We start from the raw sequence: 20,483 nt of genomic DNA, 5'->3' as shown, positions 1-20,483 counted from the left end.
AGAGCAAAACCCGCAGTGCAGCTTGCAGGGCCTGGGGAGGATGCTCTGTGCACGGATGACTGCCTCTGCTGATTAACTGCTCCCTCAGATTTTTGACTGAAATCAGCCAATGGGCCCAAAACTGCTAGTGGGACAGACTGAATGGTTGCATAAGCCTCCTTTCCATGGGAAAATGCTGCAGAAGAATATATGGTCAGACCAACTGCGTGCATGTCACTAACTGCACTCTGAGTAAGCCAATTTACCTCAACCAGCCTGATCCTGTCAACAAAATGTAACTACTAAAATAGGAGACGTGCCAGTAAAGCCTAAGTAGCTCTGATAACATTGTGTATGGAACAGAAAGGTTAAGATAAAGTCGATGGAAAGAATTTAAAGCCGGGTGAGATCTGAGGCTGAAGCAGAGCTCTGATGAGCCAGGAGCCCTGGGCTCAGCTGAGCTTTTCCATTTCTGTGGCAGAAGTACCCCCTGCGCTCGTAAAGGCTCCCCCTGGGAGGAGAGACTGCCAGGGACCGATCGCAGGGTGCTACGCTCCTCCTGAAGAAAAAGTCCTTAAAAATGCAGTCATCATCTTAATTGCTGCCTCTGTCTGTTGGCAATAGAAAAGAAATCAGAGCTACTTCTGAGTTAGTGAGGTTGCACAGGCTGGGCCAACATACTGCAGAGGCAAAGCCGGCGGATGTTGTGCTAGAAATAAATTGGACTCTACAGCTTGAATAGATGCCAAGGAGCAAGTTTGATCATCTCCAAAACAGCAGCTAGCAGACCATGAAGAGAAGCTGGCAGGAAAACGCAGTGATCAGCTGTCAAGATCTGTGACACGTCCTGCGGATGAGGAGCTCAGGGCCAGGTACCGCATTCTTGTACCATGTGCAAGCTGCAAATGAACAACTACACCTCTTTTAAATTCACTTGTGGGCCTTCTGGAAAGAGTCAAACACAGGCAACAACGTTCAAACCAGTAGAGGTGGGATGGATTCCTCCCAGTATTTCTATATCACACATAAGACTTCATTAAATAGAGAGCAGAACCAGAGAGGAGGCCAAGTACAGCTGTTGTCTGAGCGTTTGCCATGCACCTAATGCTAATGGAGCTGTTTACGTCAGCGCTAGCGAGCAATGCAGCCCATAGTATTACATAGGATTAGCTCTTAGGATGCCTTGCAAGCAAATCAAAGTTCAGAAATTCTTAGTTGCACCTTCCTTAGATGTTAAAGGAATAAAGTTATTCACAGCTGACATTATCTGTCATGGCACTACTTCTGTCCTTATTCAGACTAGCGCTGGCTAAGGCTCCGCTGTGGCGTGTGCCATTTGATTGTTGTTAGCCCCATTCAAAGCCAGTGCCTGAAGGGCAGCAGTGGAGACTTTACTGGACAGCAGCTACCCCAAAGGGGTAAGGGTTTAACTTCTCTAGAGAATTTCACAGCAGGTTGGAACGCGTTCACTAACACCAGGCTTGTCCAGCCTGCACTCAGCCCTTTCTTTGAAGAATGGATATTGGATACTTTTTGAGGATTACCAGTATTGTGGTGGATATCATTGCCATGGTCTTTCTATAGCAGCACAATGGAACAGCTGTTTCCCCCTTGGCATCTGAGTAACGAGATCTTGAGGCCTTTCCTAGAGGCCACCTGACACTTTTGGTCAAAAGGGACATTACTAGACTGTACCAGGGCAAGTAACCCTAATGCTACAGTCTGCTGTCTCCCTCATCACAAGGAATTTAAGAGCTGCAGGCACTCAGGAGCAATGAGGCTTTCTACTGTGTGATCAAGTTGGTTCATTTCTGCTCCAGTAAATCCCACCTAAGACTCTTCAGGATTCACTAAGGTTAGATGAGACACAACATGTAAGTATGCTTACTGGTTTAATATCCCCTTGCCATCATGCTTTCTCCTAACTGCTAAAACCAAGTATTTTGCACCAAGAAAGATGCTGGATGAAGTGATCACCGGTTTCCACAGCCACAATGCCTTTGCCCAGGGCAGGATGCTGATGTGTCAGGGTCTCTGTGTGTTGTGCAGCACACCCACACAGACTGCAAGCACATCTAACACCCCTGCTGAGATTTAAGAATGTAGATGTCCCATCATGAGACAGCTGAGGGGCAGGGGATCCAGCATCCGAAGGTGGTGCATTCCACAGGATCAGAAAAAACAGAAGTGAATAGTGAGCCTGCCACTGATCCTAGAGTTGTCATATAATTCTCCCCGATAGCCCTGAACAAATTCATAGAGACTTGACCAAAGCCTTTTCTCTTGCCTGGGCTGTGCTAAGCACAAGGGTGGCTTCTTCCACCTCCTCCTCTTTCCCAAGACAAAGATTTCCACTTTCTTTGCAGGCGGGTGTGGTAAAAAGCCACCTCCAGTGCTGAGCCAGCAAAGCCATACGTTCTTCCCTCTATCATCACTGTTTGCCCAAGCACCTCGCCCTCCGCAGCGCCTCTCTGAGCAATGAGAGCCACAGGCTCTCGAGCTGCGTAGAGCACAAAGGTTGTTTCCTGACCCAGGCCAAGGTCTAATTAGTGGAGTTAAGAGCTATAGTGCCTGTGAGGAGAGTTGGTCGGGGAGGCTCTGTGCCGGCACAGGCTGCAGGGTTGGAGCTACGAGGAAGAAGGTATTTGAGCTTCAGAGTAAGCTACATCAGCCTGAGCCCTTCCATCAGTCTGTTTTACTTGGCCAGCTCCATCTGGGTACTGCTGGAGGTTTCCAAGTCAAAGGTGGTGTCTGAATATCCATAGTGGTTAGTGAACATCAGGCTTTACCTTTTTCTTCATGGAAACTTTGCCTGGCATATGGGAAGGGACATCCAGAGAAAGATTTGGGGAAGATCCTCAGGACTTCTGAGCACCCAGTAAAGCAGTCAGGACAGTGTCTCCAACAGGGGTGCTGCACACCAGTGAGACCCAGGCCTGGTTACTCCAGGGAGCAGGTCGACTCTGCAGTGTATGTCCACCCACGACCTGCATGTCCTCAGCACAGTGTTAGGAAGTCAAGAGAGAAATACAGGTATCCTGTTTATAAAAACTAATGGAAACCATGGGAACAGACTGGGACCTGACTACACAAAATCTCAAAAAAAGCTTGTAGATGGGAAGCCACCCTCAGTGTCAGCCTTTTTACTAGTGTCGGTCCCACAAGGGCCTGTTCTTAGCAAAGCACTATTCAATGTCAGAAAGAAAGGTAAAAAAGGAATCTGATTCTGATTTTAAATATCTGAGGAAAAGATTTCTCTCACCAAAGAACTCTTTACAGTATCCGAGAAAAATATAGAGGCAACAAGCCTGGGAGATCATTTCCAGTCTAAATTTATCTTGCTTAAAGGTGCACATTTTTAAATAGGGAACAGCTGAAGTGCGAAAGGGCTCAGGCTGTGCTGGCAGCCTTGGTTTGAGCTTTGCACAGCTGGAGTTATTTGGGTGGGCGCCGGGACACAGGGGGCAGTGCCAGAAAGAGCTGGGACAGGGGGTTTGGAGAAGGGTACACTGGAGATGTGGAAGAAGGAAGGCTCAGGTGCAGGATGGTAAGGGATTGCAATCTTGTCTTGGGGATGGGGAGAGAGTGCAGCAGGCAGGTCTTGAAGCTCTATACCTGTCTAAGCATGGGCAGGATCAATCAGACCTTTGTTTTCTATCCTGGTCTTTTTGCCCATGGAAGCATTGTAAAAGACACTTCCCCATTGGGACAGATATGCAAGTCTCCAGCACCAGGCATTTCCACTTCAGTTCATTATAATTTTTCAGACAAGTTGCAAGAGCACATTTTTCAAATTAGCTTTACAGACCAGCAGTCAGATTAAAATGAGTCGTCTTTTTTTTTTTTTAATCAGGTAGTTTAAATGAGAGCTTTAAATTTTTCTAACTTAGTAAATACTAATGCGCAAAGTCTGTACCTAATGTTACCTCATAACCAGGTCTTGTTTCTTTTCAGCTCTGGGACTCTCCTTTAAGCGCTATTCTGTCTTGCCTGATTAGAGATGTGCACTGAGTATTTTCACAGCAGCATAATTCATCCTCCTTGGTTTTCTCCTGCAGTTTCCAAGCAAAAGCCGGGCTAAAGGACACAGTGAAAAAAAAGCCCTCTGCCTGTGCTGCTCAGACACCAGCCATATAGCAGGAACAGAGATTTCTGTTCCTCCATTTGTGGCAGTCTGTCTTAAGAGTAAACTTATGAGCGTCTACTGAGTAGATGCCCCATGACTGTGCGCTTCATATATCCACAGTAACCCAGCTGCAGTAATACTGACAATCAGCACGTCTGAATGTCTTTTGCCATTACTTAGCTGCAGTCTTTTGGCATTGCTGGCTGCTTCCAGAAATATGTTTTCTGTTCTGCATCCCATAGCGCATTGCTCTGCTGCTATGGGATCTTTTGCAGAAAGCAAGGGGATACAGTGGCCTGGTGCAAACCAAATCATTCTCCTGATTTCTCTTGCCAAGTCCTATTTATCCACCAGTGTTTGTGAGCTAGACCTTACTATGTTCAAAGGGCTGTCAGCAGCTGGCAGGAAACACTCGCGATCAGAGCAATCCTCACAGCTCAGTTTGCAGTAGGCTCTTTGGATTCCTGCCTTTACGTCATGCAGTGACTTCAGAGTGAGTGTAACAGGGCATCTGAAAAGGAAAAAGTTGAAATCCAGCAGATGTTTCTCGTGGATCTCTTCCTGAAGCAGCAGACTGCTGGGGCTGAGCCAGCACTGCTGATCTGTGAAAACCAGCAGTGTGTGTGTGGCACTTTCCAATGTCCAAGGCTGCTTTCCTTCCATGAGGAATGTCCTGCAGCTGCGGGGCCCTTTCCTGTGTACTGACTCTCTGTGTGCTCATTCTGGGATGTGTCATTCTGGGATGCACCCTTGGCCTCTGCTTCCTGGCCCAGCAAGATTTCACATGCTATTTGGACAGCAGAAAGAGCTTCCCACCCTGGCCTTAGCAGTTCCAGAATGGCAGTGAAATCTGCAGGTGGATGACTGAAAGACAGATGGAGAGGCTGCCTGGGGATGAGAAGTAACTGCCCCTTCTGCAAGATACAATAAGCAGCTACCAAAATATTTGCTAGTACGAGGGCGGAGGCTTGCAGATGGGCCTGAAGAAGGAAGCAAGCAGAGCTGGTGGATGCTTTGAGCCACCTCAACGTAGAGGCATCTCTGGGATGTGCAGAGACAGCGGGATGTACTGCCCTCCTTGAGGCTAGAGGCAAGTTGTCAACAACGTTGGCATGTTCGTGAGAGGTTTTAATTACAATTGCTGCACATATTTTAATGTGCACATGACATAGTGCAAGGATTTTTTTCATGCTTCATACATATATTTAACTATATTGGTGGAGAGGAGGGAAATCTAGGTATTCTGAATTAATTAAAAATGTATGGATATATTGGTTTTCACGGTAAGGCAGGCACTTGAACCTACATGAGACTCAAAAGCATGAATGGAGGGCACACGCAAAAAAGGAATGAACACATCGGATCAATTGGTGTGCATTTAAAAATAGTAACTGCACGTAATGCTGTGCAAAGCTAAAATCTATTTTAAACTGTTTATACAGAATGGAAGCGTATGTTCTCAGGGTCTCCAGTTTGTCTATGTGGGTTGGTCAAAAAAGTTGTGACATGCCGAGGTAGGCATTTGTGCCTTGTTGTTTTTAGCAAAAGTCACATCCAACAACATGGATTTAAAAGAGAAGAGACTGCAAAATACTTCAGAGGCCACAAAGCAATCTTTGCCCATGCTCTTCAGGAGGTGCATATGCCTTGCACACCTTTGAGGAACTGTATCTCCAAGCTTCTGACTGCCTTCCTCTCTGGCATTCTTCATTCTTTGCTCAAGCCCTCTCTTTTTTTGTCTCTCGGAGGATGTGATCAGCTCTATGTCACATCCTCCCTTGAACATTGTTTTGCCCTTCCAATGGAGAGGAGTGTTCGCTGAAGCAGCTGTGTTCATGATTGCCACAAAGGGTCAGGAGCTATGGGAGGGGAAAAAAAAAAAGAGAGAAAGGGCAATTAGTTGTAGTCTCTGTGCCAGCAAAAGTAAAGAAACACAACACAACCTAACATCAACTTTGGGACACCCTTCCCTGGGTTTGTCCTAATTTAAGGTTTGGTGGCAAAAGTATTTCCATAGGCTGCCTCATTGCACAGGATCCTGGGCCCATGGTAGGGGTGAGGTAGAAGCGACCATTGTATCAACTTTTGGAAAAGGTTAACAGATGTGTGGGCACCTGGCAGGCTGCCAGCTCACTGGAGGTGTGGAAGAAGAGGGGACAGTCCTGCTAGGAAGGATAATGTCACTCTTGTTTATGTACCTCTGAAGTCTGCTGATGGGAGGATCAGTATGGTGAGCAGCACAGGGAGGCTGTCAATATGGTGGACATCACATGAAGTTGTCCTTGTTCTGGTGGGTGTCACCTATCGGGTGTCCCTGAAACAACAAGACTGTTCAGAATGGCAGCAGGCAAACTAGGAAAAGATGCTGCATTGCTGCTAATGGGGCTGGTTCTTCAAAGCTAATGTGGAAGTGTAAGGGTATCACAAGCTTGAGGAGCCCTGCCAAGATCGCTGCATTGCTGTGCCGGCTTCCTTCAAAACAGAGCACAGTCTTTGGCTTTCTTTCTCATTTTATTTGCTCTTTTTTTATTTTTCCCTTTCATTTTCCATTTTTAAACCTTACAGATCAGCATACTGTACACTACAAAATACTTGGTTCTACAGTAACATGCAGAAAGAGGCATACCATCACTTGCCTTAAAATATTTCTTTCTGCAGTATATATGTATTGTGATTTGGTATCATCTCATACCAGTGCAGAGCTAAGAATCTACTGCATCTATGAACCAAATATGTGATTTAAGATCTCACTCTTTTTTGTATTTGCCACGACAGCGATACTGGGCAATCCCATGAGGTGCCAACACTCCCACTGCGGAAAAGCAGCACACAGCAACCAGGGTCAACGGAGGGACAGGAGTTAATGTTGTGTCAGGGAGGCATGAACTGGATGTATGAGAGCTGGAGCAGTGGTTGTGAAAAAATGCATTCACAGGAAAAACAATGGTATGTTAACGCATGGGAAAGGGAGGAGGTAGAAGTCCATAAAGCAGAAAAAGGATAAATGAGCAAAACGCTACCCTGTCAGTCCTGTGAGCTAGGTTAAGGGCTGCTGCACAATGTTTTATATCAAACAATACTACCTGTAGAGGACTTCAGCCTGTCTGGAGTTCTGCCTGTGACCATGTCACCTTGAAATTCAGCGATACTGACTCTGATCTACCACCGCATTGGCTTTGAATATCCTTTCAAAGGATACTGGCTTAAAATTCTGTGTCTTACAACCTTCAACTGCAAAGCCAATCTCTGCTGTTCTGCATTCTTGTCAACATTGGTCTGCATCCACAAAATCTAGTGTGAAGATCTCTGTCACTTGCAGGGCTCAGGGCATGTTCCCTTCCCTTCCCTTAACTTGTTCAGACGTGCCGAGGGGTCACGGTGGGACACCAAATGAAATCAATCAATAGCCAGGCACACGGTACTGGCACACATACTCCCTGCAAGTGAATAGCAAAGGGCAGCACTTGACCACAAGCCAGCGTTTAGCTGGTGAGATGATGTTTGATCAATGAGACACTGGATCAATAGTGATCACGGAAGCAAACAAGCAGGAAAAAGATGCAGGCAGCGAGCACAGTCAGGAACAGCAGTGGGAGGACCTGGCAGGCAGACAGGAGTTGATTCAGAAGGGAGATGCAGCCCCACCTATGCTGCTGTGAGCAAACTTGACCTGCACCTCAGAACAATTGCTTTCAAAATGGGTTTAATAACACATGTCGAAATGTCAGCTGGTGCATAGCAAGGAATTGTGCTGGGGATGCCAGTCACACTAAGGTGACAGACCTCAAACTGACTTGCAACAAAATACAAGTGTCAACAAGTTACTGTTGAGCAGAACAGATATTTTGATCTAATGACAGAAATTGCACCTCTGTGCAGGCACAGAAAATGATGGGGGGCTGGAATCCAAAGAGATGGGAAATGAGCATGAGAATAATGAACAATGAAGACTTTGAAAAGAAAAACTAAAAAATAATCCTGTCTTACAGCATTGCTCCTTCCTGTTTCTTTTGCTGCTTTCCTCCTGAGTAGACCAGCATTTTGCTTTTTCTGGTCATGTTGTTCACTACATTCATGCTTGGCCTTAAATTGGAGTCTTGTTCCTCATCAACAATCTCATCGTGAGAAGATAATAATGTATTCTTTAAAGAAAAAATTGGACTATTCTTAGGGGCTCCATGAGAGCTAAAATGCCTTATCCATGCGCATATGGAGCTGTGTTTTCTATATGTATGATGCTGCCACAGATTTCAGTGAATTGTAACCACTGAAACATTTTTCTAAGGCTTGGCTTGGGGATAATGACAAACTCCTTGCAGTTGGTCTACCCTTAACTACTGAGAGGTATTCTTGATTTTCACTCTATTTTAATGCAGAATACTTGGTAATATCTGTGGGGTTTATGAGTTGTTTTTAAATGAGAAAACAACAATTAAACAAGAAGCACGTATACAAATGCTGCAGTATATTTCTAGCAATTTAAAGATACAACATTTCAGTCTAAAGCTTACGTTTATTTTTCATTTTAACTTCTATTTATACTTTCATTCATATACTCTGGCTTGCTTCACCTCCTATGGGAGGAACACAAAGCAGAGGAAGTCCGTAAGTCAGATAAACTGCAATTACGATGGGTTGATTTTGTCAGAGCTATGCAAAGCATCCAGCACACAGACCGGTCTCGCCTCTCCACCAGCTCACCGTATCTATCACCCGTGTATCTCTGCTAACGGGCACACATGCATGGAAATATCCCTTTTGCTGTGATAAGTAAGTTTCTTGCAGTGAATGAATTTTGAAAAATTATTTAGAGCGAATGGGAAATTTTCCTCGTTCTCTTCATAGTAGAAATCTCAACTATTGGAACTCGTATTCTTTTTTCACGCCAGGTTTTTGTTTCCTAGCAGCCTCTTCGGAAGCACCTAAATTGCACAGCCGTGCTTTGGGCAATACAGGGACCAATGCTGTGACCAGGATCTACAGCACAAAGGGACAAAAGTCAGAGCAGCCAGAGGGAAGGCCGTAGTCCCCCATCCTGCCAGGAGATCCTCTGTTCCACCAAAAGCAGAAAAACGTTCAGAGACCAGTTCAACATGCATTCAAGAAATCTGCTGTATTCGAAATTCTTGTCCAGCCAGGTGCACAGCAGCACCATAGTATGGGGACATGACACTTGAAAGCCACCTCCGGTTCCACATCTGAGGCCAGCAGTCTTCCTAAAATAGTATCAGCCAGGAAAGAGCCTACTTTTTCACTCAGCAGTCTTCTCTCTGATCAAAGCGAAACCTCATTCTGAAAGCCACCTGCTTCCAAGCACAGAACCCAAAATGCCTACCTCTCCCCACCGCCCCACACGCATGCGCACATGTACTTTGTTTTTTTATAGTTGCGTATTTTCATAAAGTGACAAATGTACTGACAAGATCATTTCAATGCATTTTGGATTGCACTGCCCAGGTATAAGCATTTTTATTGCTGTCAGTTTAATATGGAAGAGATCACTGAAAACAGTAAAAACAGAACTTCGTTTGTTATCATAGGCTTATGTTTGACTGTCTTAGATCTTGTCACATCCAGACCTACTTCCAGTGACTTAAATGTCAATAACCTGCTAAATAGTTCCCCTGTAACTGCCATCGTGCTCTGGGCACGACTCATAATGATGGCCCAAAATGTTCACTGTACTGCTTTGGGGACTTTTTTTGTTGCTTTTCTTCTCTCTCAGATGGAAGGGAACATTACAGCCACCTAGTCTGGGCCTCTGTAAAATGCATAGCCAATACCTAGTAATTCCTCCAGTAAGTGTATTATGTTTGCTGTTTTGCCCCAGACAGAAACTGTTCAAGACTACAGGCTTATTTTAAAGACACAACAATTGCTCAAAGACTGGTGGAATGTCATCTCTGAGCAGAGATGCTGCCTCTATTTCTCCTTTTCCTACCAGGTGTATAATCTGAGAAGGCACAGACGTTCAGCCTTCCCTTGGGATATATGAAAATGTTGATAGAAAATACAGTGCTAAAGTAAAGTGCTCCTTTAGCCTTCTTTACAGGACCCGCCTACATCTGTATTCAAGCAAGCCAATACCTTTCAAATCGCTTGTGCTGTGAATGCAGCCTGTGACTTCCTCTGTGGTTCTTGCTTTAAATGACACAATAAGATCTAGCGCACTTCAACTTGAAGAAAATTCTGCTTCTCATCTCTGGCCGTTTCCTTCTGCTTTCAGTTCATTTAACCCCTGTAGCCTCTGCATGGGCTTTCTGTGTGAGCTGACACCTGAACAGAATTTCATCCTCTCCAGGATCCCTGCCCGGCCTCCAGCCCCTTCCGTACAGCCTCTCCAGAGCCATTCTCCTGGATCCCACTGAGGAGGAGCAGTAACTATTTTTAGGCTGTGTCGGTATGCTAAGCACAGAGGAATGTGGCTGCGAGCAGGGCCTGCCGGGAACAGAGGAGATGGTCTGAGGGTAGGCCCCTACCGCAGTCCCACCGGCGCTGCGGCGCGGCGCTGCCCACGGCCTGCCAAGGCCGGACGGAGCTCGTTGAAAACCTACCTGCGGGGCAGCGGGGGCCATGATGCTGGGGAACAGCGCGGGCAGAGCTCGGCTGGATCTCTGGCCGCAGTCATGCCACGTCCCTCATCCTTTCCCGAGCACCAGGCCCCCGGCCATGCCGGACATTGGCCCCTGAGGCGTGAGGCACGGCCCTTGCCTCGCAGCCCCCTCAGGGCCGAGGCGGCCTCCCCGGGCCTCGCCCTGCCCCCGAGGACGGCGACCGCCAGCCCAGCCGCCCGGCTGCCAGGACCGGAGGCCGGCGACAACCGCGGCCTGCCCCCTCCCCGGGACCCCCTCACGGCAGGGCGGGGCGGCCAGCGCGCGCCCAGGGCAGGCCCGCGCGGCGGCGGCAGCGCCCTCCCCCCCGCGTTATGTAAGAGGCGGGCGCCGCCATTGGCCGGTGGGGCCGGGTCGCGCGCTGCCAGGGCCGGGCAGCGCGGGCGCCGGGGCGGGGCTGCGCATGCGCAGTGTCCCCCCGCCTCTCCTCCTCCTCCTCCTCCTCCTCCTCTCGGGCAGGCGGCGGCGGCGGCTGCTGCGGGGCCGCGCGGAGCCTTCTCCTCCCGCTCGCCAGGGCCGCCCAGGCCGGATCGCCCAGGCCGGGTGAGCGGCGGGCGCCGGCCCTTCGTGCGGCGCAGCGCAGTGGGGCGGGTGGGGTGGGGGTCGGGGCGGGTGTGACGGGAGCGGGCCTGGCATGGCGCGGCGGAGCAGGCCCGCCCTGGGGGGGAAGGGGGCGGCCCGGCAGCGAGACGCGCTGCGCTCCCGGCCTGCCGTGGGCGGCCTTCCCGCGGCTGGGGCTCCGCGCCGGGGCCCGCTTCCTTCCTCAGACCCCTTCCCGCGGGGCGTGTGGTGGGGCTGGTCGGGCTGCGGCCGCCCCCGCCCCGCGGGGGCCTCCCGGCGGGGCCGTGGCCTCCCTCTGCCCCTTCGCGCTTCAGGCCGGGCGCAGGCCGTGGGCTGCCCTCGCGGTGGTGCCGGGCGAAGGCCGAGCCTGGCGCTCCCCCGGCCCAAGCCCTTGGCTGCCGGGCCGGGGAAGCCAGGGTACCTCAAGCCGCCGTTTGTTTCTGGAAGTGACAGCGGAAGCAGCTGTCGGTGTCCGGTTTTAGGACTTGAAACTCTCTGCTCAGGTTCTGGCTACTTACAAGGAAATGACCCAGCGTGAGGCATTAACATACTGCAGGCTCCAGCCTCGCTGCTTTGTAATGCCCCTACTGTTGCCATTATGATTTGGCAGCACGTTTTTGTGGGGTGTTAGGCTTCCTGTGGGCTCACACATTTTTATTTCAAAACAGCAGGCCGGTTTGCTGGACTCTCTGAGGGTGTGCCTGATAGGGAAAACAACGCTTATCTATGTTGTGCAACTGAAATACAGATTTAGCCTTGTAGATGAGTTCATCATTCTTTTAAACGAACTTTGGGATTATTTTTGTCACTTCGAATACTGATAGTCCAAATAGTCTTAATTTTCCAGCAATTGCGTATTCACTCTGTGTGTTTCAACTGTATTAGTGTAATCTGCAGTATTTAAATTTGCAGTATTTCTTACATTATCTTGGATTTTTGTTCTTGGGTATCATATGGAGGTTGATATTTTTAAGCAGATGTTTTTGTTCATGTTTTCTTGTTTGTCTTAAATAAAATGAGCAGTTGGCAAATACATACAAGCTCAATGTGTTTGGCTGTTGCAATGTACTACTTAACAGGCTCTTATCAAGGGACGGAAATATTAAGTAATATCCAAACACTTCATGAAAGTAATTATTTTTTATTATATCTGAATATTTTCTATCAGGAACGCCTGACTTCTATTTTATTAGCATTACAGTAATCCTTCAGAACTGAAGTAAAACCTACAGTTCCTTCTAGTGTATGCAAAGCTGTTGGCAATATCTCTCCTTTATTTTATTCTTTTTAGATGAGAATTCAGTGTTCAATTTAGTGTTCTCATTGAGCCATGTTGTACATAAACAGTGTGAGGCCCTGGCTGGGACGTTCTGGTGTAACTAGCATACAGTGAAACATAGGCTGATATTTTTAGTCTTATTCAATGCTGTATCTTATGGAAACTGTAGAATGCCACATGTATTTCTGTATGATGGTTAATAAAATTTGTGTTTTCTCGTGTTCAGTTTTGTTAGCCATATGGACTTCTAAATTCTCCTTTAGAGAAACTGATGGGGGAAGAGAAGGGAACGCTGAAGGTGTAGTGTAATGCTTATGCAGAGGGTTACGTGGTGGTGTTAAATACAGTGAAAGAACTGGACTGTGGCCTGAGAGGTGCCTCTCAAGCCGCAAGAGCTGTTCTGGGTCTCAGGACCATCTTTCTGCTCAGTCTTAAGCACTGTGATACATGTCCAGAAATTCTTCCTCTACTAGTGAATTTCCAGATGTAGTTGGTGTTTCATAGAAACTTCATTTTCATAATGGTTTTAAGGGCTTTTCACACGCATTTATTGTAGGTCGGTCTTTGTTTGGATAGGCTGTTCTCCCTCTTGCAGCAGTACAAGGCTGTCAGTCCTTGTTGGAAGGACTGCATGACGGACCTGTGGTAGCCACGCAGTGTCTCTCATGAATACCAAACTTACAGCAAATGCCCAGGCTGTGTAGAGGGGCAATGACCAACCAGCCAATCTTCTGAGCATGTTAGACTTTACTAGTTGTCCTGCAAACAATGGACATGGCTATCTGTCCTGTGCTTGTATAGTAAGCCTTGTGCTTCTTTGAGTGCCGCACAACTGGATTGTGTGTGGGCTGTGAGGGACTGCGAGAGAGCTAATAGCGGAAAGTGGGCTGCTGGGTGATATAACCACGCTCTGAAGCCTGCGCTTTTGGTGTGCCCAAATCCTGCCTGGCGTCTGCTCTGGGGGTGGGGTGCAAACTGAATAGGGTGGCCTAGTGGGCTGCATGCGGGTGGAGCGTTGCTGTTGTAAAATGTGCTGTTCTGGTGCTCCCTGAAATGTGATTTTTGTATCTTGTTTCTTTCTATGGTGGACCTTCTAATGGCATATGGCAATAGTGTTTGCTTCCTTTATGCTGTTGTGTTATATAGAGTAATGGCTTCTGATGGGGGCGATTTTACTTCTTTCTAAGAAATATGTATGCATGTAAAGTTGGTTGAAAATCAAAATGAGTGGCCACCTGGAAAAATAGCCTTGAATAAAAGGGGATGACCTATTGTTCTTGGCATTTCCAAAGCAGCTCACAAGCACATGCACCAGAAGACAGTACTATAGCTCGGGTAATGCTTTGATTTGCCTTTCTTGGAACCTGTTTCAAGTCCTAGAAATAAAGGTTGAGTCTTAAGCTTTAAAAAAAAAAAAAAGAAACAACTAAATTTTACTGTACCCGTGAAAACAGATAATAAGTATCTGTTAACTGTAAAGGAAACTTTAATTATTATGACTATTGAAAACACTTTTCAAAAGTAGACCTTGGAGCTCTTTGTAGAGGAAGAAACCTTAGAATCACCTAATAATTCTGGTACGTATTTTAAGGATACTAGAACCAGAGAGGCTTTATGTAGTAAAGAACTTGAATGGATGTCTGTCGTATATAAGTTATGTGAGTTGTAGGCCTTATGGACAGAGTGCACGACTGCTTTACGCTCATGGTTATGGCTTCTGAGTCAGCTAGAAGCAGTTGTTTCTCACATTTGTAGACTAAATGTCTTCTTTTTGTTTGTAGATATGGCTCGTGGACAGCAGAAGATTCAGTCGCAGCAGAAAAATGCTAAAAAGCAAGCTGAGCAAAAAAAGAAACAAGGACATGATCAGAAGGCTGCAGCCAAGGCTGCCTTGATATATACCTGCACTGTCTGTAGGGTAAGACAAAATATTATTGTAGGCAGGTCTAGCTTCCAGCCTAGAGCAGAATTTTTAGAAGATTATATACTGGAAACTAAAATACTTCTTAAATGGCTGTCTAGCTTGTTGCTATAAGCATTTGCATCTGTTATGCGACATGCTTACAGATTACTCAGCTCTACTGATAATTGAGATATGAGAAAATTTGAGAGGTCATGTACAGATCTGTTTTGGGTAGTTATTTTGCCTTTTGAATTGCAGGCGTCTGCATGTGCTGTTAGTACAGTATGTAAAAAGCGTGAGATCACTTCCTGTTCAGCCTCCAAATGGAAACATCTTTTCTTTGTGATGGAATTGGCCCATCTTAGAATCACTGATTATTGATATTAATGAGGAGAGGAAAAGTGGTGGTGCTTTAGTGTAAGTCTGATACACAGTAACTTCTACTAGAATAAATGACTTGACAGAAGATCAGAAATGTGAGCACTAATCAGATTATACTTTCCTTCTGGCTGATTTTCCTGAATGTGCTTGTTCTGGAGCTGAAGGATAAACTTGCCATTTTCACTTAAATGGTCAGTCCCAGAATAGATGTGTCACTTTGAATGTCTTAAATAAGATTCCAAATTCGGGGCTGCTCGCTTAAGTACTTGTAACCAGTTCCTTTTCTTGTGAAATCAGGCTGTAGCAGCAATCGCTTTGGGTAGTTGATGCCTGCAACTGTGTAGCAGCAGCGGTCTGAGGTAGCTTGTGCCAAGCAGAGAATCAGTCTGTGCCACATAACTCTTTGGCCTGTTGAGAAATAAAAAAAATAGCTTTTGGAAAGATTTGATTCTGAAAAGGATACATGTTTATCTTTTAAGTGTTGAAAAAGAGAATGGTAGGAAGGGAGGTTTTCCAACAAACCAGCATGTGAAGTGTAAGATCTGCAGGGAAATTTCTAGCAAGAATACTGTCATCAACATGCCAAAACAGTGAGATACTCATGCTTAAATGCACCTCTCTGAAAATCTGAGGTTAAATATTCTGTCTTAATCTGCAGCTAAGTTAATGTCTCTTCTGTCATTAGAGCGGTGTCATTGAGGAGACTGTTTGCTTCAGGAAAAAGAAAATAAAATGTAGGGGGGGGAACAGGTTTTGTAGTATCATTTAACTCTTGTACTGTGCATAAAGTTAAATGTCTCTCTTTAATCAGACACAAATGCCGGATCCCAAGACCTTCAAACAGCACTTTGAGAGCAAGCATCCTAAGACTCCACTTCCTCCAGAACTGGCTGATGTTCAGGCGTAAAGTTGTCTACAGGTCATTACCTTAACTTTTAAATGATTGTCTGTGAAAGTTATATTATGAATCAGTTTTTTTTTTACCACCAACAACTGAGACTTAAAACTTGGTTCTTTTCCTTTAATATAAATATTAACTATAGGTTAAATTTATACCCCTGAAATGTTATACAGGAGAAACAAACTAATAGTTATGTGGGTGAAATGGCAGTGGCATTTCACTATGTATGGAGGTTGTTTTAAAAGGGATTAATGTTATTTCAAATGGTCATCCTTAGAGTTGTAGGAATACTTTATTATTTAGTTCTTGCGTTAAAATGTTAGTTTTGCTTTGAACAAAATACGTATAATAAATGCAATCTGTCTGTTGCTACAAAACATGTAATGGAAATAGTTGTTTAGTATATTTCCAACAATTGAGCCATTTTGTTCCTGAAGTTATGCAAGTGAATGCAGGTTTTTCTGCATTCAAATGTAAAACTTAACCTCTGTGTTAACTATAGAAGAGATTTCCCAATAGCCAGTTGTTAGGCTGTAACTGAAAGTGGCTATAATAAAAGGCTGAAATGAGGTAAAAACCAGTATTATGGTATTTCATTCACATAAAGGTAAACAGCATTGTGTAACAGTTCAGCTTAACCGAGTTATTCTTGTTTTTTATAGGTGAAATCATGGCACCTATTGACTCTTCTACTGTCAGACCTTACATAACAAACCTGCAGCTGCTTTTCTAAAACTGTTGATCAGCAAAAATGAAGGGGCTACAGAAACATTCATATTTTTATGCTGTTCCCTCTTGGGCTTCATGCAAAGACAATTCTGTGTAAATGTACAGTTGTGCCCTATTTGGAAATCCTGAAAAATCAGTCCATACTTGTTATAAAAAATTTTTTACAATTGTAATTATATTGATGTTCATATTGTGTAAAATAACTCATTTAATAAAGTAGTACTTTGATTTTACAATATCACAGATTAAATCCTTGTAGAAGTTCTGTTTCAACTTTCTGCATTATCTGCCTTATAAAATAAAAAAAAGACAAAGTGGAATTTTTCCCCATCCTGCCAAAACATGAGCAGTGTCATTCCACTGAAAGTAATGTACATTACAGTAAATTAATCTTAAGCGAAGAGGGAAGCTGCTCAGATTTACTGTTCAGTGTGCTGCCTGCTTGAGCCCGGTCACTAGTGGTCAAGTTGTTGGCTCAAGGCGCAGCAGACTCCCTAGGAATTGCGTGAGAATCATGAGACTTCCTTCTACGTTTTTGTCCTGTGTACTGGAGTCTAATACTGCAAGCCATTTTGAATGGGATTCCTTTACAATGAGGGATCACGTTCCTTGGAGTCATGCACTGGAGAGACTCCTGTTACACATCATATTTGGTAGATGGCTGAGAGGTGGCAGGACTGAAAGCTTCTGGGTATGCTGGCTTGAAAAATGCTTGCAAATATTAGATTAAAGCGGCTCTGCTCTTAGTTGAAAAATTGATTTGAAAATATTTTTAATCATATTTTGAGCAGTCAGCCGCACATGTTCTCCCACAAATGCGTCTGGTTATTTCAGTAGCAGCTCTTCAAGAAATATGTAAAATAGCCAGCCATTAATAACCTTTCTTCACAACTAGCTTGAAATAAGCCTGTTGGAAAAGAGCCAAAGTAACTAAAATAATATGGCTACTTTAAGAAATCGGATGTGATTAAAGTTGCATTGACAAGAAAAAGCTGGATAATAACTCTCTGGCCAAGAACATTTGAGCAGCTAAACATAATTACCCTTAAAGTGTTCTGGGCTCAGTTCTAATCCCAGATATACAGCACAGAAGTAGTGGAGAAACGTCTGAATTGTGCTAGAAGGTCTGCTATACAAAATCCCATCTTTGGCATTTGGAGGGAGCTTATTTAAGAGCTTTAGTTTTGACCTTGCAGTAAGTAACAATACTAGAATTGCTGTGATTTACTGAGGTTACAACGGATGTAAAAACTCTGGCAGTCCAAGTAACCTTTGCTGCGCAGCAGGACTGTACATCTGACCTTCAAATGGCTTCCTAAAATCTAGGACCATAGTCTCAAAGACTCATTCACTTAAAAGGATGCACTTGGTATTTTATTATATAAAGTCAAAGCCTTTGTCTTCGTCTGCTCATTTGCTCTTTATTGAACTACTTCTGTGAGACTAGCTTCCTGTCCTCTTTGCTGTGACAGTATCTCTGTAAATACTTAATTTGGCATAAAGTTTCTCTGTATGATAGTCACTCTGGGATAACCTGTACACCACTTAACTTTTATAGATAATGTTGTTCTCCTCTGAGAGTAATCCACTACTGCACTTGTACACCTGACATCAGAATGTAACGCTTCATTTATTTTTCTTTAATGTTATCGATACATATATCCTGACAAACTGGCTCCCACAAGGCAAGAAATCTGCTCTCGACCTTTGTGCTGTATGGGGGAGAGGTACTTAAATGTTCTGATGCTGTAGTTTGTCTAAAAAATACTCTGAGCGCAAATGGATAAAGATGTCTCTTGCACTGATTGGTATTTGGTAATCTGGTTTTACTTTGAAAAATGTTTTGGGATGTATCCCTATAGCTTGGTCCTGAGGTGAAATATGTGTTCTATTCCTTCAATTCAGATTGTGTAGCATTAAATAAAAAGATTTTGTTTCATAAGCAATCTCTCTTAATGAGCACTGGAGAGCTGGAAAGCTGCATCACTAGCGGGATGATTAACTTCAGTGAGAGTTTATTTTCAAAAGTTTATGATGCTTAAGTTGAAAATACCCTACGAAGTGGTGGGTTTTTATGTATTAGAATGCAAGGTTGATCCTCAGTTCAATAAGATCCCTAGCTGCAGTAGCTGCAATCTCAATTACAAAAATAAATTAAAACTGTGACTGAATTGTTATAAAGGCTTTATAAGTATAGGGGGAATGCTATACTAAACGGGGAAATCGTCCTCATTTAGAATATCTGCAATATTCCTTGTACCTAAAAGGCCAGAGGAAGCACTAGGAGTTCTTCATCATCTCTTCCTGATCTGAAGGATGGCACCCTGTTACCTGGCTAAAGACACAGTTGTGCATTGTAATGTGTCTGATTAAAGAGAATTAAAAAACTAAAATGTAAAATGTCATATTTCCTGCCTGCTTTTAAAAACAAGTATTACTGCACTTACAAAGTTAATTTCCTGGCTTTGGGCAGTCCTGGAGCTTGAAGCTGTCAGACTTCACAAGAAAAGAAAAATAGGCCTGGAAAGTTTCCCATGTTCCCTTGGGAAAGATTCGTCTTTGTGCAGGGGCAGCATTTAGGTAAAGGGTTCTCATGTTGTCAGTATGGGCATTAGCTGTCACTGATAGTTGCGGAGCAACTTTAAAAAATTATTTTGGATTTTCAGAAGCCCACATCTCTTCTGGGAGTCTCTTTAAATGACATCTGAAATAGCATTTTAAGCAAGGCTTAAAATGTTTTGGGAAGTCAATCTAGATACTCAGAGTAAAAGTTATCATGTGTGATTATGATGAGGCCATCCTGGGGACTACTGAGTAGTCAAGAACAGTTTTGTAATTTGTGTCACTCAGACGAGTTTCTGTACCTCTACTGTACCTATCTCTAAGGGTTTCTGGTTTCTTGCTATCAAAAAGCTGCGTGAAAAATAAATAAAAGTTGAAGACAGTTGCTATGTAGCCTTAAGGAAGTAGTTGGCTTTGTGCAGTGCTCTTGAAGCGTCCCTGGAGACTATCCGTTTTGGTTATTTGCTGTTGAGCTGAAAACACTTCAGCTCAAGTAAAGCTAATAATGATCACGGGCTGTTTGCAAGCCACATAGTAATGAAGGAATTTGTAGCATTTTTGTAAACTGTATTGAATTGTTTTCCCATCTTGATAAGAAGAGCGAATAGATGGAATTTCTTTTATCACCAAATACTGATAGGCTTGAGGTCTGTTTTGTTTCCTATTTTCGTAGAAACAAGTTGGGGAGTATTTGGCTTTAATAAAAGCATGGTCTTCCCAACTCTGTCCTGCAGAAGCTGTAAACAAAGTAAAGGTCAGCTTGTATTTCTGCCTACTCAGCCCCATTCTGTTGTGTGTAATTTTAGGGCCTTTGATTTGCCTATTTAGAACCTCGCAGATTTTGCAGGGAACTTTGAATTCAGCCCCAAAACTCATGTTTGGACTGGTGTTCAGTATGTGGTTTTCCATATTCTGTAGCAGCATCAGCGATGTTGCGCTAGTGTGAACAGTGGGAGGGTGTAAAGTTCTCTCTTTAGAATTTTGCAATCTGTTCTGAAAATTATTTGGAATTTTTAAAATGCATTGTCTATTGTGTTACAGGTTTTACATAGATAAGGCACAATAGATACTGGGGGAGTTACCTTGGTAGCTTTCAAAAAAAGGTGGAGTAGGCTGGGTGTATATTGTACAATTCTCTCATATGGCTTTTAGCATAAGAGGACAGGAGGGCAACAGGAGGAGTCTGTAGTTGTCCCGACACTATTACACAACAGGAATCGGTTCAAGCAGTGTCTCAGGTTTTTCAGGAAATACGGCACAGCTTTCCTCTGAGAAATACCGTCCATTAAATATATCAAGTTAAGGTCCATCCAGCACTCTGATGGCATGGAAAACATATTTGTGCGTTCCCTGTTTGTAGCTGTTAGAAAAATCACAAACAGCGTGCAAAACATCACTAGATGCTGAAGAACTCTCAGCGAAGCAAGGACTACGGGAAATCGGAGAAAGTT

The 20,483-nt window shown here is 44.4% G+C and overlaps 1 protein-coding gene and 1 long non-coding RNA gene across 3 annotated transcripts; one reads left to right on the top strand and one right to left on the bottom strand.

Annotated features, from left to right (window-relative positions):
- Window positions 1–3,350: 3,350 nt before the first annotated feature.
- On the bottom strand, window positions 3,351–10,971 carry LOC141739735 (uncharacterized). Of its 2 annotated transcripts, XR_012585781.1 has the most exons (4): window positions 10,660–10,971; window positions 10,193–10,543; window positions 6,304–6,419; window positions 3,351–5,964 (listed from the first exon to the last, which is right to left on the bottom strand). It is a non-coding gene; the product is annotated as an uncharacterized LOC141739735 (long non-coding RNA). The 2 variants fall into 2 exon arrangements; XR_012585782.1 differs by lacking the exon at window positions 10,193–10,543.
- A 96-nt stretch (window positions 10,972–11,067) lies between these two features.
- On the top strand, window positions 11,068–18,412 carry ZNF706 (zinc finger protein 706). The gene is made up of 4 exons (XM_074577540.1): window positions 11,068–11,259; window positions 14,338–14,474; window positions 15,652–15,759; window positions 16,404–18,412. The coding sequence occupies exons 2-3, from the start codon at window positions 14,340–14,342 to the stop codon at window positions 15,745–15,747; spliced, it is 231 nt and encodes a 76-aa protein (XP_074433641.1). The 5' UTR covers window positions 11,068–11,259; window positions 14,338–14,339; the 3' UTR covers window positions 15,748–15,759; window positions 16,404–18,412.
- Window positions 18,413–20,483: the final 2,071 nt, after the last annotated feature.

The sequence above is a fragment of the Larus michahellis genome, chromosome 2 (genome assembly GCF_964199755.1).
Source record: "Larus michahellis chromosome 2, bLarMic1.1, whole genome shotgun sequence".
Classification (NCBI taxonomy): domain Eukaryota; kingdom Metazoa; phylum Chordata; class Aves; order Charadriiformes; family Laridae; genus Larus; species Larus michahellis.
The sequence above is the reverse complement of the archived record's forward strand: the minus strand, read 5'-3'. Positions and strand labels throughout refer to the sequence as shown.

Bases quoted from the DNA above. Each gene is read 5' to 3' on its own strand.
- ZNF706 (XM_074577540.1), top strand. From the start codon at position 14,340: ATGGCTCGTGGACAGCAGAAGATTCAGTCGCAGCAGAAAAATGCTAAA. The intron at 14,475-15,651 runs GTAAGACAAAAT...CTCTTTAATCAG, and splicing joins ATACCTGCACTGTCTGTAGG to ACACAAATGCCGGATCCCAA.